At 43.1% G+C, this 14,841-nt stretch overlaps 1 protein-coding gene across 5 annotated transcripts in view; it reads right to left on the bottom strand.

Moving 5' to 3' along the window:
* Positions 1–575: 575 nt before the first annotated feature.
* The window catches only part of HDAC11 (histone deacetylase 11), an 86,982-nt gene continuing 72,716 nt past the window's right edge, over positions 576–14,841 (bottom strand). For 4 of the 5 annotated variants that reach the window (XM_075939669.1, XM_075939670.1, XM_075939672.1 and 1 more), the window contains 2 exons: positions 6,948–7,085; positions 576–796 (listed from right to left, as the gene is read on the bottom strand). In XM_075939669.1, the coding sequence (XP_075795784.1) occupies positions 791–796; positions 6,948–7,085 (144 nt within the window). In that variant the 3' untranslated portion in view covers positions 576–790. The remainder of the gene's footprint in view (positions 797–6,947; positions 7,086–14,841) is intronic. The other variant, XM_075939671.1, reaches the window with a different exon arrangement.

The raw sequence follows: 14,841 nt of genomic DNA, 5'->3' as shown, positions 1-14,841 counted from the left end.
CCAGGATCTAGATACAAAACCATGAGTTGATAATTGCAATAAGGTATGTGAAACCAAGGAAAGTGCACTCTCTCATAATGTTGTCATTAATCAATTTCTGTCAATATTCTACTCCTTAAATAGGAAGTGAATATAGGACAGAAAAATATAAAGACGATTCTTGACTTCTATCATATCAATTGCACATTTTACTATATTATTATTATTATATCATAGAGTTTGTTACTAAGTACTATTAATACCTGGTCCAGCTGTTAATTAAGATTGGTTTTAGTAGATTTTATATCACTTCAACAAATTAACTACCTTAAGTTCATTTCTGCTTAGGGTCGTCAGCCCTCCTGCATTGTTTTTAATCTTTAATTTTTAAAGATTATGTAACTGATGAAAACTCCAAGCATACATCCAACCAAAATTAGCATCTCCGCTTCTGCTGTTTCCCAGCTTGTCAATAAAGTGTCCTTAACAAGCATGTGTCAATACTGAAAACTCTTATAATTCTTGTAACCTCAGTAACTTTCTAAGTAAAGAATGAAAATAGCAAGAAACTGAAAATTCTCATAATGAAAGTCCAGTAGAGGAAATGTATTGCTTTATTGATTTTTTGGGCGTCTCTCACCTTTGCAGCAATACATCAGTAAATAAGTAGTTTTATGCAAAGATCCTGTGGCAAAGAATCAATTGTGAACCAAACTTGTGGGATGTATGGCTACCTCTCCAATAATCAGAACAATGCTGTGTTCTCCCTATGGCGTCATAACTTGAAAACTATAAGCCTCCAACTTAATGTTTAAATCTAGAAAAAATACAAAATAAGGACATAAGATTATCATAATCCAATATATTTAATAACAAAGCTACCAAGAGCACACATTGGACTGGGGAAGGGAAGTAGAATGAATACCAAAAATTTGGCTTTTCTCCTTTTAACACAAGTACAGCTAAAATTTGTTGGTTCACTTTTCTACCATTTTAAAATATTCCTTTTACTTTTATCATTTATAGCTGTCAACAACATTCAATAGAGTCATATTTACAGATTGTAAGGTCAGAAGGGGTCACTGTCTTATCTAGCGTGACTTCCAGGATAGCACAGGCCACTCCTCAGAATAATTTTTGGGCAGGTCTTTATGCACCTCAACATGGTTTTATGCACCTCGACATAAATCTTATGGGCACTTATATGGTTCTTAGAGCTGAGAGTACCATCATGCATATTTGTCTGCAGGACTTCTTCATCTGCTCCCACCAAGTTAAATTATCTCTGTTTTCAGAGCATTTCTCCGTAATCTCTAAATTGTATTAATATTGCTAAAACAAACAATCAAGAGTTTAACACAACAAATCTAGCTGATGAAAGAAGGACTCAAGAAATTATGGACCGAAAATTAAGACAATAAACCCCAGACTTAACTTCAGAGACAATGTTCCCAGAAGCTAACATAAGGAGGCTCAATTTCACCCACATTTCAATTGGCAACTTCCACTAGCACCTCCCCCAAATACTACATTAGGATGGATAAAGATACATTGAAAGATAGGGATCATGGCAGCTGATATACATATATTAAAATCGGGCTCCTGACGTCTTTTTCACACCAGTTTTTCACCATAATAACTTCAACTGGTTTTATCATTGTTGACTCCCAATCACGCGGATAAGATCAGAATATTAATGGCCTGATTTTCAGAGGTACTAGCCACCTGCCTCTCCTATTAACTTCATTTGGAACTGTGGCTTCATAGCTCCTCTAAAATCAGAAAACACTCAATGAGACCACTCCCATGCTTCAACTCTTAACAGTTTTGCTGCTTTGGAGCCTGAGTTAAGTACTATTTGTCAACTTTATACTAGAAATTGTTGGAATCAACAACTAATATCTGAAATAAATTATCACTCAATCTCATGATGTCCAAATAATTACACTAACTAACTAACTATGGCTTCTTTGAAAAAAGAAAACAATTCTGATACTATCCTGTGTTTTAAAGAATATTACAAGCAGCCCAAATAAAGCTAGACTATTATAGAAAGATAAGAACTATGGTCATCACGTCACCTGCAGTAATGCCTCTTTAAACCTGTTTTTTATTAGTCTGTACTCCCATGTTTACCACAGGATATGGGCTCGGCAAAGACTTGTAAAATGACTCGCATAAATTATGGTAGCAGTCTGAGACAAGTATAACATTTCCAAGCCAAGATCTGTCAAAAATACTAGTTTCCAAAAGAACCACAAAAATAGCTCTGTCTGCTTCAGATAATTTCTTGAAGTTGATTTCTATTTTAAAGGAACACCAACGTAAAATCTAAGCTGTTTAAAAGCACAATGATCGCAAAGCAGTCTATTAAAGCAGCATCCAAAGGCCCCATCCAGATTAGGAACCCAGCACAAACACAAGGGCTGCTGGGTGCTCAGAGCATTGGGAAATCAGGCCCATTTTTAACGCACCTAGGTATGGATTGAAGAGGCTGATGTTAAGACTCAATTCTTAAAACCTTACCCGTTAGCTGTATGCAGATGTAGACAGGAAGTTAGAGAAGGGACAAAGTCAAGGTCACAAGAGCAGAAAAGGAAATTTACTTGGGTTGCAACATTCTCTGATGGATTGTAGTGGTGAAAGATGGGAAAGAGGAAAAATTATCATTGTATGCATTAACTTGGCTGAGGACTAATGTGTGGGCAGCTGGGGGAGCGAGCAGAGTATGAAAGCTATGGAGAGCTCCTGCCTTATGCATTGCATGGGGGCAAAGAATGGCGTCCCGCACAGCCTGTATTCATTGCTTTGCACTATGGAAGTCAAGGGCAAACACCAGCCTTTTTTTGGTAATGAGTTTTTCATCCCCCTCTATTTTAATGAGTCAGCAATTATTTTCTCCTCTGCTTGCAATGTGCATCAGGGCAACTGACACATATTTATTACTGTGGTTTTCACTTTTTCGCTAATAGGTTTCGTTTCAAACTTCTTTAGACCTCTAAAATGGAAAGAAAATGGACATTCCAAAGTACTCACAATGTACTATATCTGCACATGATCGGATACATTTAAGGTTTAATTTACAAGACATTAAAATGAAGGAAGAAATGTCTACCATATGTTTTAAAAATGCAATGTTTGGTTTATGACACAGAGAGACTTCTAAACTTGAAAAGACAAATATATATTCATTACCCACCTAAAATAGTCAGTTCTCTTAAGGTTTCCATGAAAAGAATTACATCACAAGTGGAAATATATACAGAATTGATCCAAAGATTGGATCTTATTGGTGGAAAACATTAACTGACTTTATATCTGATAGTACGCAATATAGCTAATTATTTGTAACACTAGTACTGAGCGTGGAAAAAAAATGTAATAGAGGGTTTTGGCTCCACAGACCATTGAATTGACAAAACAAAAGTGTTGTATTTGTAGTGTGTTCAGTATCTACTACAACTGGTTGTCTTTCCGCCACTGCTGTACTTAATTAAACTCCAGGCAAAATTTTGATCTTAGGTAAAATCCATGTAACAAGGATCAGCATTGGACCTATCATGTGCATTCGAACTATAGCCCCATCGCATTTGTTTCCTATGCCAGTTCCATTTTTCCCATGAAAGCAGCTTTGCCTTTTCCCACAATTGTTTGAATTTGGCTTTAGAAAAGAATTTTTCTATTCAGCATGCAAAGCTTGATCTCCAGTTTTGCCCCTTGCTCTGGTGTAAAGGGGCCTTAATGAGAATCAGGCCCTATATGCTTCGTTTCCAATAGATCCTAACACTTCATGTAGCTCTGCAAGACCATCAGCAGTCTCTGGAAGGAACCTCCTCCATTCCTGAGAGTAAAGACATTGGTTAAACCAGTACAAGTTGAACCACTGTAGTCCGGCACCTTCAGGACCTGCCTGGTGCCAAACCAGAGAATTTCACAGACCGTGGGAGGTCAATATTGTCTAGCAGCATTACCAACACTTCCACTGCTAATTGGGCTCTTACATACCAATTAGGGGACCAAAAAATAGAGCTAAATAACAGCACAGAACACTGAAAGCCAGGGCTGGTTGCTATAAACAAACTGCAGGAAACTTGGCCACAGCCATGATAAGTGGACATTCAGATAACTAAAATCATGACATGTCATATAATATTGTAAAAGCTGCAAGGGAACAAAAAATAAAGCTGCCAAAGAGGTCCTCAAAACATGAAAATGTGACCTGTTTGCTAGTTTCATCCTTAGTTGATTTGGATGTCTAAGGCTCTCATAATATGATGAGACATTGGGCAGGCAAAGTATATTAGCTATTTTCTAACAAAGACAATACTTAAGCTAACATGATTTCTAAATTAAGTACAGACATGGCCTAAGAACTAAAACATCCTCATACCCACATGGAAAAAAATGTGGACTGATTGAGGAGGATTACCAGAATATAATGGCAGATAGTGGACAGACAGTACACTCTGTTCTGCTGAATGTGCCAAACTGATAGGCTACATCTAGACTGAAAGCCTCTTTCGAAAGAGAGCATCTAGACTGCAACCACTTCTTTTGAAAAAGAGAGCCGCTTTTTCGAAAGAGAGTACCCAAGCAGTCTGGATGTTCTCTTTCGAAAAAGCCCTGTTTGCATTTTTTGAAAGAGCGCTTTTGAAAAAAGGCATTATTCCTCGTAAAATGAGGTTTACTGCAGTCAAAAAAACCACCACGTTCTTTCGATTTAATTTTGAAAGAACGCAGCAGCAGTCTAGATGCAGGGGGAACTTTTTTCGAAAAAACTCTGTAGTCTAGACACACCTTAGTTAAAGCAATTATTTGCTTTTGTAGTAAAATAAAAGTTCAAGGAATAATCATGTTAGTAGTTTAACTACCTTAGCAACTTTACTACCAAGAAGTTTGTATTGGGGCAGGTCCCATAGCTGGCATCTAGCCAGCGCTTTAACTTGCCAACAAGTCAAATTTATTGCTGTTCCTCTTTACTAGAATTTCTTTCACTGGACTCCTTGGAATGTTAACACAACTAAAATATCATGACCATTTGGTGAAATAACGGCACACCCAGTATTATGGTAACATTATGAAATTGTAGGAAGTTTACTGTGGGAAATGTCACTGCAAAACATTTTGGTCAAATTAATCCCTTTCTTTGCAAATATGTAAAATATGGTGGGTTTCTAGTGTTCTTCTAAAAACACTTTAAAAGAAATGTACAGGGAGGATTGCTGAACTATGTCCTGGTTGTCTAGTAATTTGCAGTAAATCAACAATCTGCCTTACAATGTATTTTCCTATAATCCCAAGCAATAAATCATACCAGAGATTTGTCATATTATTTCCACAATACTTCTATCTAGTATCTTTTGCTCCTTTTATCTAGTATGTTGCTTCTATCCCACATCTTTTGAAAGGTGACAGATTCTGATCAGACGTTACACTAGCAAAACTAAAATCGACATCTGAGATCAATATATGGCCAATCTCAGTATCTCAGCCTCTGCACAATACTGTCTCTTCATGCTCTTTCTAACAACTTTCTACTGACAATTCACTTTGTTCAGTGAACTTTCCACCTTTAACCCTCTTCCCAACAATATAAACCATAATAAAAATAGTAACAACCAAATTAATTCCTTTCCACTCTCCTGTAACTATAAAATGCATGTCAAACACAAGCAATCCTAATCACATGAGCTTGTTGCATCTCCTGCCTCACCACCTTTGTCTGTACATTGTCTAGCTTAGGACCTTTATTCATTACACTAGCCCCAGTGAAAACAACACAGGATCGATCCCTCAGAGTCCCTGCAATCATGCCCAGACATAGTACCACACTTGGCAGGAAACATTATGCCCATTCGTATTTCCACACTCAGGCCCTTGTGCCATTAGTTTTTCAGAGGAGGGCCTGTGAGTCAATCGGACCCACTTATGTCAGTGTGAATGCAATTCCACTGACTTCAAGGATGCTACTTTAGTCAGATTTATAATAGTGGAACAGATCAAAATGGGCCCTTTGTCTCACATGTGGCTGTAAAAGTCCAGACATCCAATGTTCCTATAAAATAATGTCCAGAGCTGTGTCTGGAAGGGCTTGCAATAAGCTGCCATTCTCATATTGGACAGTTTGGAGACTGACTATATAATCATTTACATGGTCTGCCAGCCTCATGCATATTCATCTTGCTCTCAATTCCTTTGCTTAAGCTCTAGATTTTAAACCATTTTCAAATGGCAAAAATCCAACTATGGCACTTTTTAAATTCCTCTGGGGGGTGTTTCTTATAATCAGTTCTGCTACAAACCTGGGACTCGGCTCTGTGGATATCTTTTATGAATTAAATCCTGAAGTTCAAAAACAGATTGTGTATAAACTTAAAATCAGTGACATTTGGCCAGTCTGATGGTATTTTTTTGAAGCACAGGCTTTTCTGAGATGAATTTATTATCAGTTGTAGACTAGTAATGGAACAAATCTAATGGGATACAACTGTTATACAATCCATAACATATCAAAATATGAAATCTCCTATAGACACATAATTTGAAACATTCTGTGTGTGAAGATTGCTAGCAACAAACTTACATAGTATCCACATTCTTTTATCCTATGAAAAATGTGTTCTCAATAGAATACACTCAATCCCTAAATCAAACACCCTTTGTTCTAAAAGAAAAGTTCTATTAAATATTTTGTATTGATCTTTTAGTCTGTTAAGCATTATGGGCCGAGTCCGGAAACGACATGCCAAATAAGATAAGGAGATAAGTTACTAGTGCAAGACAAACCTTTCACAACAAAATCTGTAACCACAAAGTATCCCACTAGCTATCTGGTAACATGGACAGGAATTCAGCCTTGTGTCGTTTTTTAGGGGTATGTCTAAGCCTCAGTGTAAAATGGCACTAAACCCAGGACAGGTGAAGGGTCCAAGCCTGAGACAAGCCAGGACTCAGGGTTCAAGACTTACTGCTTTGCAGGGTAGATGCAGCCCTGCTGAACTTGCATTCTGGATGTCTGTCAGAAGTATCTCACAATCCCATGGGCTGGCTTTCCTTGTTCTTTGGATAGTCAAGTGTGATGGACAGTCCAGTTTTTCCACATTACACTACAAACAAAAGGCGAAAGGGGGCACATTTTGTGACGGCACTACAAATCCTGGGATATGGGTGGTTGGACTCCAGCCAGCGTAATGCAGCATAGATACTGGAGCCCTATGGGTCAAGAATTCCTAACCCGGGTTTACAAGTGAGTGTAGATGCTCAAGCTCTAGGTTAACAACCCCAGGGACTGATACATCAAGTCCTATTAACTGTAGGCTTACAATGCAGTGTAGACATGCCATGGGAGTCTCACAAATCTTTTGTCAAAGCACAATTTTTGAATGCCTCTAGCAAGGTACAAGATTTTTTGAGATGTAGTTTTGTAAATTAGAAATGAAACTTCTGACCCCCGATCGCACATTTGGGCTGTCTGAGTCAGTGGAACTTCACCAATTATGAGCCTCATAATGCTGAGAGTTTAAACTCATTTTATGAGTTATGTTTTGAATTTCACCTTTGCTAAAGCTAAACTCAAGCGGTGCAAGACAATGCAAAAATAAACACACACAAAAATGTCAGTGAAACACATTCTAATTTAAACTAGCAAGTTTAGCAGAGGCTTAACTAATACTCTTGATCAATAACAGAGAACAAACCATCAACTTATGTGTCTCTTACTAAGATTAGATAATCAGATGAAACGAACATTGATGCTTGGCCTGATAGGTCAAAGGATTTCTTTGCACGTGAATGATAAAATATAGCAGACATTTAAAAATTTGTAGGTAGCTACTCTTTTAGTACAAGCAATTAGGGTTTATTTGGAAGATGGAAGAGAGTTGTTGTGTTTAAATAAAACTGGCTCAACATTTAAGTTAAAAATTATGAAACATTTTGAGTTGGAGTTATTGGTTTTCTAAAGACTTATCTACTTGCAGAGTTGTTCCCAAATAGCTCCTCCTGATTAAGGTTGTGGGTGAATTCTCTTATTCTGGAATAAGAGTATCCACACATAGGCCAGGTCTACACTAGGACTTTATATTGACTGTAGCGACATATGGTCAATTTTCGAAGTGATGCATTCACACTACAAAGCCTCTCACATCGACCTTAAGAGCGACAGAAACTGATTTAAGTACTCCTGCTTTTCATGAGAAGTAACACTATTCCCGGTCATGCACAGTCAAATTTACAGTAGTGCGGATGCAGGGCTGCTGTTGGTCTTCAGGACGCCTCCCGCAGTTCCCTGGCCAGAACGTTGGCCTGGACTGCTCTCCCTGATGAGCACAAAAAGCCATGGGAAATGTTGATGGGCCTTTCCTGTGTGGTCAGCATTGTTAGTGCTTTTGAGAAAGCAGCACACAGCAGCACATATGGAAATGACTTTGAATAATCCAACCAACGCTGTGACGAGTTCATATACTCCTGCTTCCATGGGCTTTAGTTCCATGGGGCACATAAGAACACCAGCATGAAGTATCCAGATCTTGGACCTCATTGAGGAGTGGGGAGATTAATCCATCCTCTCTGAGCTCTGAACCAGCAAAAGGAACACCGACACTTACAGCATGATCACAAGCTGCCTGGTGGCTAAAGGCCATTCCAGGGACACCTAGCAGTGCAGAGTGAAACTCATGGAGCTGAGGCAGTCCTACCACAAGGCAAAGGAGGCAAGTGGATGGTCTAGTGCAGCACCTCACAGCTGCCACTTCTACAAGCAGCTGAATGCCATTGCGGGGGAGGTGTCTGGCCAGCTTCCCCAGTGTGGTCATGGAGTTTGGCCTACACATACCTGGCATCAGTCTGGTGGACAGCATGGTGGCGGAGGTATAGGAGGAGGAGGAGTTGACTAGCCAGCTGGTGATCTCCAAGAGCCAAGATCTGGTCATGATGCTGGAGCCAGTCCCTCCTCCCAGGTTGTATCCCAGGCCAGCACCAACCCAAGGGAGAGCACTTCTGGTGAGTTCACAAACTTTTTCTAATTACAACTGGGTTAAGGCAGTGGAGTGTGAGATGCCTATACAGTGCAGAGGACTCGGAATGGCTTGTTAACATGTCTCTAGATAGAGTGGGAGTCTGGTCTGTCTGCACAGCACCATGAAGCTCTCACATAGGAACTCTTTAATTCTTCTCACAAGGTTTTTGAAGAGGCCAGCCTTATGCTGTCCTCTGTAATAGGACACCTTCCCAAGTCACCAGTAAGTGGTCTAGCATCATTGGACCACAAAGCAGTGCAGCTTAAGGCCCAGGTTTATGGCCACATTCAGTCAGGATATGCTTTTCCGTTAAAAGTATTTGCGCAAAATCATGCCAGAGTAGACGCAGCCAGGGGATGTAAACAAGTCACAACAATTGTCACGTTAAAGAAAATACATTCTCATCTTTCCTAACTACTCTATTACTTTTTCATGTAACCAGACACTATAACTGCCACAGGAAGGATGTGGGAATGGGACGTTCCCCTTGCATCTTATCTTTAATAGACCGGAATGTAGAATTATAGAAACAACAAGGTTTAAAAAATAATTAGGGGCAGATAAGTAACTGATCATTGACTTATCACCAGGGGAGCCAATAATGTCTGTGGGCCCCAGAGCAAGGTGTATGGGGCAGAGGTGGGACAGCCAGTCCTCAGCCTAACCTGGACTGTGGTGCTGGGTCCCCCTCAAACCCTCACAGCTGTGCAGAGTGGCGCTCCGGTGGCAATTTTAATTTTAAATTTGCAATAGCAGCAGCCAGAAGCTCTGGGCCCCTCTGAATCTCCGGGCACCAGGGCAACTGCTCCCTTTGCCCCTCCCCCATCGTTGGCGGGCCTACTCAGCCCTGAAAAAATTAAGTGCATGCAAGACTATTGAGAAGATGTCTCTACTCCAAACAATATTTTAGTTCTCACATTTGTGTCTTTTCCTTGTAATATATTCATGATAAGAGGTATTTTGACTTTTTCTTTTAGGAAGTACACCAGCAGTTCTGGAAGGCAAGTGTAAATGTAAGGGAGCAGCATGAATGTTTGGCACAACTGCTCCCCACACATGGAGCCATTTTCAGGAACTACAGAAAAATCAATAGACCTTAATTCGCCTTTTTAAATGAAAAATTGATTTTTGTTGATAATGAACCATTTCTCTCACTTGGCAGGAAATGCCTTTGTGTGAACAACTGTTCAATTTTAAAACTAAACTTTTTCTTTTTAGTGAAAGAACATTGGTACTTCTTGTATGGGAACCAACCAACCAACCAACACAAAATGGATAGAAACGGCAAGATGAATTGTTCCAGTTTGCCTTTTTAGGACCAACCTCAACCCTAGTTTAAGAAGCTGTAAATTTGTCTCTAAGTGTTTAGGCATAGACACACTAGTACATGAAGTATGAGAAGTACTTGAGAAGAAAGCTGCCTGACTGCAGTTTCTCTACACTACTTTCTTCTACATACTTCCAGCCACTGCTATTACCAGTTAAGCTTGAACTGGTAGAGTGTGCAATGAAAATTTACCATATTCAATGCAGAATACAAAATTTACATATAAGTATCAAGGAGCAGCTTCCAGCTGCACAGCAGGTGCAAAAAATTAGCTAGTTTCATAGGAATGGATAAGAGAACGTGTCCTATATCTGCTATGTATTTGAGAGAGTTTGTGTGTCTTTGTTTGTTCAGGAACTCCTCTCCTCCTAAGTGGTAAGAGCTAGGACTACTACAGTCCGTATACAACTTCCTCTTATCAGAAAAGCGTTTGGTTGCGCCAGGAAAATGGAATGTGCCTGGAATGGGATTGCTTCTCAGAAAACTATACAGAAAAGAGACAGAATCACCAAGCAGGCGAAAGGTGCAGGATGGGGGCAACCCCCATCTGGGACTGCCCCTAGCACCGAACCTCCCACTCCCCAGACACCCTTTATGGAGAGGAGGGCTGATGCTCACTCCACGCCAATTCATATGTAAAGCTGTGAGGCCCTGGCATGCCCCGCCGACTGGGAGGGAAGGGGATGCAACGGGCGAGCTCCAACTCAAACAGTGTATCTAAACAGGTACTTAACAAGGAAAGCAAGGGAAACAACTAGGCGCTAACTACACTAAAGGACTTGTGGGTACTGCTGGAATCACGCCTGTGAACAAACGAGAAGGGAGCTCCAACAACCATCGTGGGGATAAGAAGGACCTGAGGGGGTGGAGGGCCAGGGGGGATGTATCTGCACCGATATAGCGGTGCCCCTCCAGGGGACTCTCCAGCTGGCCTGACAGGTATCGCTAAGGGAAAATTCTCTGGCAATCCATCATGCGGCACACACACATCTAAGTGGAAGGGACATGAGCAAGCACTCAGAAGAAAGGAGTTTCCCATAACATACAAGGGGAGGGGCTGCTGTTCAGAGGGATGCAGTATGCAGAGAGGCCACTGCGGGCAGCCGCACCACAAAGAGAGTGGCCAGCAGGGCCGGGGCTCTGCCATCTTCCCTGCCAGCGCACTCCTACGTAGCCCTCTTGCCCAAAACCTTTCCCCCCCTCCCAGCACTTGGGCACAATGCTGGGGGGGGGGGGGAGGAGAGAAAAAGCACACCTGCAGGCTGGGGCGGGGGCTGGGGGAGAGAGAACAGGTTTGGCTGGAGAGACCTACGGTGGGGGAGAACAGGCCCTTGGTAAACAGGATCACCTGGGGAGAGAACAGGCCCCTAGCAGGTGCGGGGGCTGTGGGGAGATAGAAAAGGCAACTCACTGGTGGGAGGATCCCCTCCCGGAGCCCCTCCTCATCCCCAACCCACACTCTCCCTGCCCCAACCTCCTGCAGACACACCCCTACATCCCCAAGGCCTTGCCTTGAAGGACCCGGGCAACGCTGGGTACGTTTACTAGAAAACTAATTTCCAGTAACCTTGGGCCAAATTTCCACAGAGAATCAAGTATCTCAAAGTATGATCATGAGAAAACACAGTTTTCAAACTTACTTTAAGAGGCTGAGTTAACTTTTAAACCATTTAAAATCTAACAACTGGATTTCAAATTAAGTAAGCTAATAACTAATTGTATTTTAATGTCATTAACCACGGCATTACATTTCCCATAAATCTTTCTATAACACTCCACGATTAGGTAATCTAGGAGGCTACTGTCCTGCTGAATGTATTCGTTTGGCAATGATTAATCAATCAGTCAGCTCATCTCTTACACCCCATTTATTTGATAAGTAATCTGTATCATCTGGGGATTCCTACAACAGCAGCCGAGACTGTAAGAGATATAGTTTAAATCCAGAATTAATTTACTTCTCTAGAGATAATAATCTTAACCTAAAAGGGCACTTCTCCAGTGCTTTCCCAGAGGGAATCTCCAAGTGCTTTATGTATGTTTACAGCCCAGATCACCACCTCCTGCAGTAAAACTCCTTGTGGAGTTTTTGTCCCTATTTTTTCACTGGGGTGGACATGGGGAACTGGGGGGTGGGGGGGTCACCTGGTCCCTGTGGTGTACGTTTCAAGGCCAATTACAAACCTAGCAGAAGTCCCAAAAGCCAGCATCTTTATTGGACCGCTATATCTCTGCTCCCAGAGGCCCACCCTTCTGGTACCGGACAGCATGACTGTTGGAGCTGCAAAACAAGAGACTCACCCAAGATGCAGCAGACCTCGGGGAAAGGGCACACCACAAAAGGTAACAGAACCTCAGGTTGTATCATCTGTAATGACTCAACTCCAAAATACTCCGCCAGCTTGCCCTGGTTTTGCTTCTTGCTGAGGGGTGGATGTCGGACTCGAGGAGCTAACTTCAGTTCCCCATTTGACAACACAAGGAAGACCAATGCGTGGAGTGCCCTCCTTCCAGCACAAATATAGAGGAGTTAGGACTTGGTTCTTTTACCCTCCCAACACACCTGTGATGTAAATAAAATCTCCACTTTATGGATGGAAAAACTTAGATCCATTGGCTCAGATCTTCAAAGACACTTAGGGTGTGTCTAGACTACCTAGTTTTGTCGACAAAAGTGGACTTTTGTCGACAAAACTATACCAGCGTCTACGCTACCGCTGAGTTCTGTCGACATAACGTCAACAGAACTCAGCAGTTTTGTCGACACTGGTAAACCTCATTTTACGAGGCGTAACACCTTCTGTCGACAGAACTCTGAAACAGGTGGTTTCAGTGTATGACAGGCTCAGGTTTGGAGTCTGGAGAGGTACACGAGTGTTATGATGCTGCGGCCAGATGGGGGCTTGGCCCCAATTGGCCAGGCTTCATTTTTAAGTAAAGCATTACGTCAGACACAAAATGTTTTGGCATTGTCTTTATTTCTGAGAGGGGCAGGGAACCTGTTTTGAGGCAGGGGTCACTGACCCACAGAAAAGTCAGTTGGGGCCACACAAGTGAGATGCAAAAAAACAACCCCCTCCAATATCCCCCAAGCCTCACTAATGTGGCCTCAACTGTGCTGGTGGGGGCAAACAGGGTGCTTTTGGGTGCTTGGGCAGGAGCCTAGAGCAGAGGACAGGGTACTGGGGCAGGGGACAGGGTAGGGGCCTGGGGCAGAGGACAGGGTGCTGGGGTAGGGGACAGGGTAGGGGCCTGGGGCAGAGGACAGGGTAAGGGCCTGGGGCAGAAGACAGGGTGCCAGTGGGTGTCGGAGCAGGGGCCTGGGGCAGGGGACAGGGTGTCAGGGCAGGGGGCCAAATGGTGCTGAGGCAAGGGACAGGGTGCCAACGGGTCCTGGGGCAGGGTACTTGTGGTGATCTGGGGGGAAAGGAGGGGAGAGAACAGGGACTGGCACCTGGGGATCCTGCAGCTGTGCACCAAGGTCCAGGAAGTGCATGGGCTGCTCCCCCGTCCCCCCAAACAGTGGTGCAGTACCTGAAACGCTGGTACCTTCCTGATACCTTCCTACACGGGGGTGAGGAGGAGTCCTGGACCACGCCAGCCCCAAATGCTCGGGCAGCGTGTGCCTTGCTCCTGCGTTCCCCACGGCAGCACGCTCCACCGGAGCAGCCAGAGTCAGCACGGTCCTGGACGCCCACCTCTCCCCCCACGTGCAGGAAGGCAGCAGGTGAACAAAGTCTGCAGCATGCAATGGACCGCCGTTTTAGGTACCTCGCCGGCTGTTGGGGAGGAGGGGGAGAGCAGTCCGCGTACTTCTGGGACCTGGCACACAGCTGCAGAACTCCCCTCACCCTGAAGGAAGTCCCTGGAGGTAGCATCAGCACGGGGTTCATCTTGGGGGCAGCGCCAGTGAGCACAGGGGAGCCAGGGACCATTGGAGATGGGGGGGGGTACATGGGCAGCTTCGCGAGCTGCACTTTCCGGGGGAGGAGGGGAGCCGCATGTAGCTCGTGAGCCGCGGGTTGGCAACCCCTGCTATAGAAGTTAATGCACTAAGCCCCAGAGGTCCCAGGTTCAATTCCGCTTTTTGGTGTTACACAAAAACTGGTTTCTGGACAAGGGGACCTGTGAGATTGGGGAGGGATAGCACACACCTGCCCCCGCCCTCCATGGAGTGCACCCAGCAGCCAGCTGCTTTAAGTGACATGCGGAATGTGGCAGGAAGGAGTCTGCCTGAGGATCCCACTGGGCCACAAACATTGGCAGCAGAGAGGATCATGGCGGCTAGATCTGACCCGCAGGCCACAGTTTGCCTGCCTCTGCCCTAAACTATTTACTTTTCATTTTTAAAGCACAACATGATGAAATTAACTTCCAAACATCCTTAAGGCTGCTATTGAGTTTATTTTGTTGAGGTTTCAGTTACATACTAAATGAGCAATGGGGAAGGTAAAGAAGAGTACAGGAGAAAAAGTCAGTCAAGATTATTCAATATTATTTTAATTTCCACCAAGAGAC

This window comes from Pelodiscus sinensis, chromosome 11 (assembly GCF_049634645.1).
Source record: "Pelodiscus sinensis isolate JC-2024 chromosome 11, ASM4963464v1, whole genome shotgun sequence".
NCBI lineage: Eukaryota > Metazoa > Chordata > Testudines > Trionychidae > Pelodiscus > Pelodiscus sinensis.
This window is presented reverse-complemented; position numbering and strand designations above follow the sequence as displayed.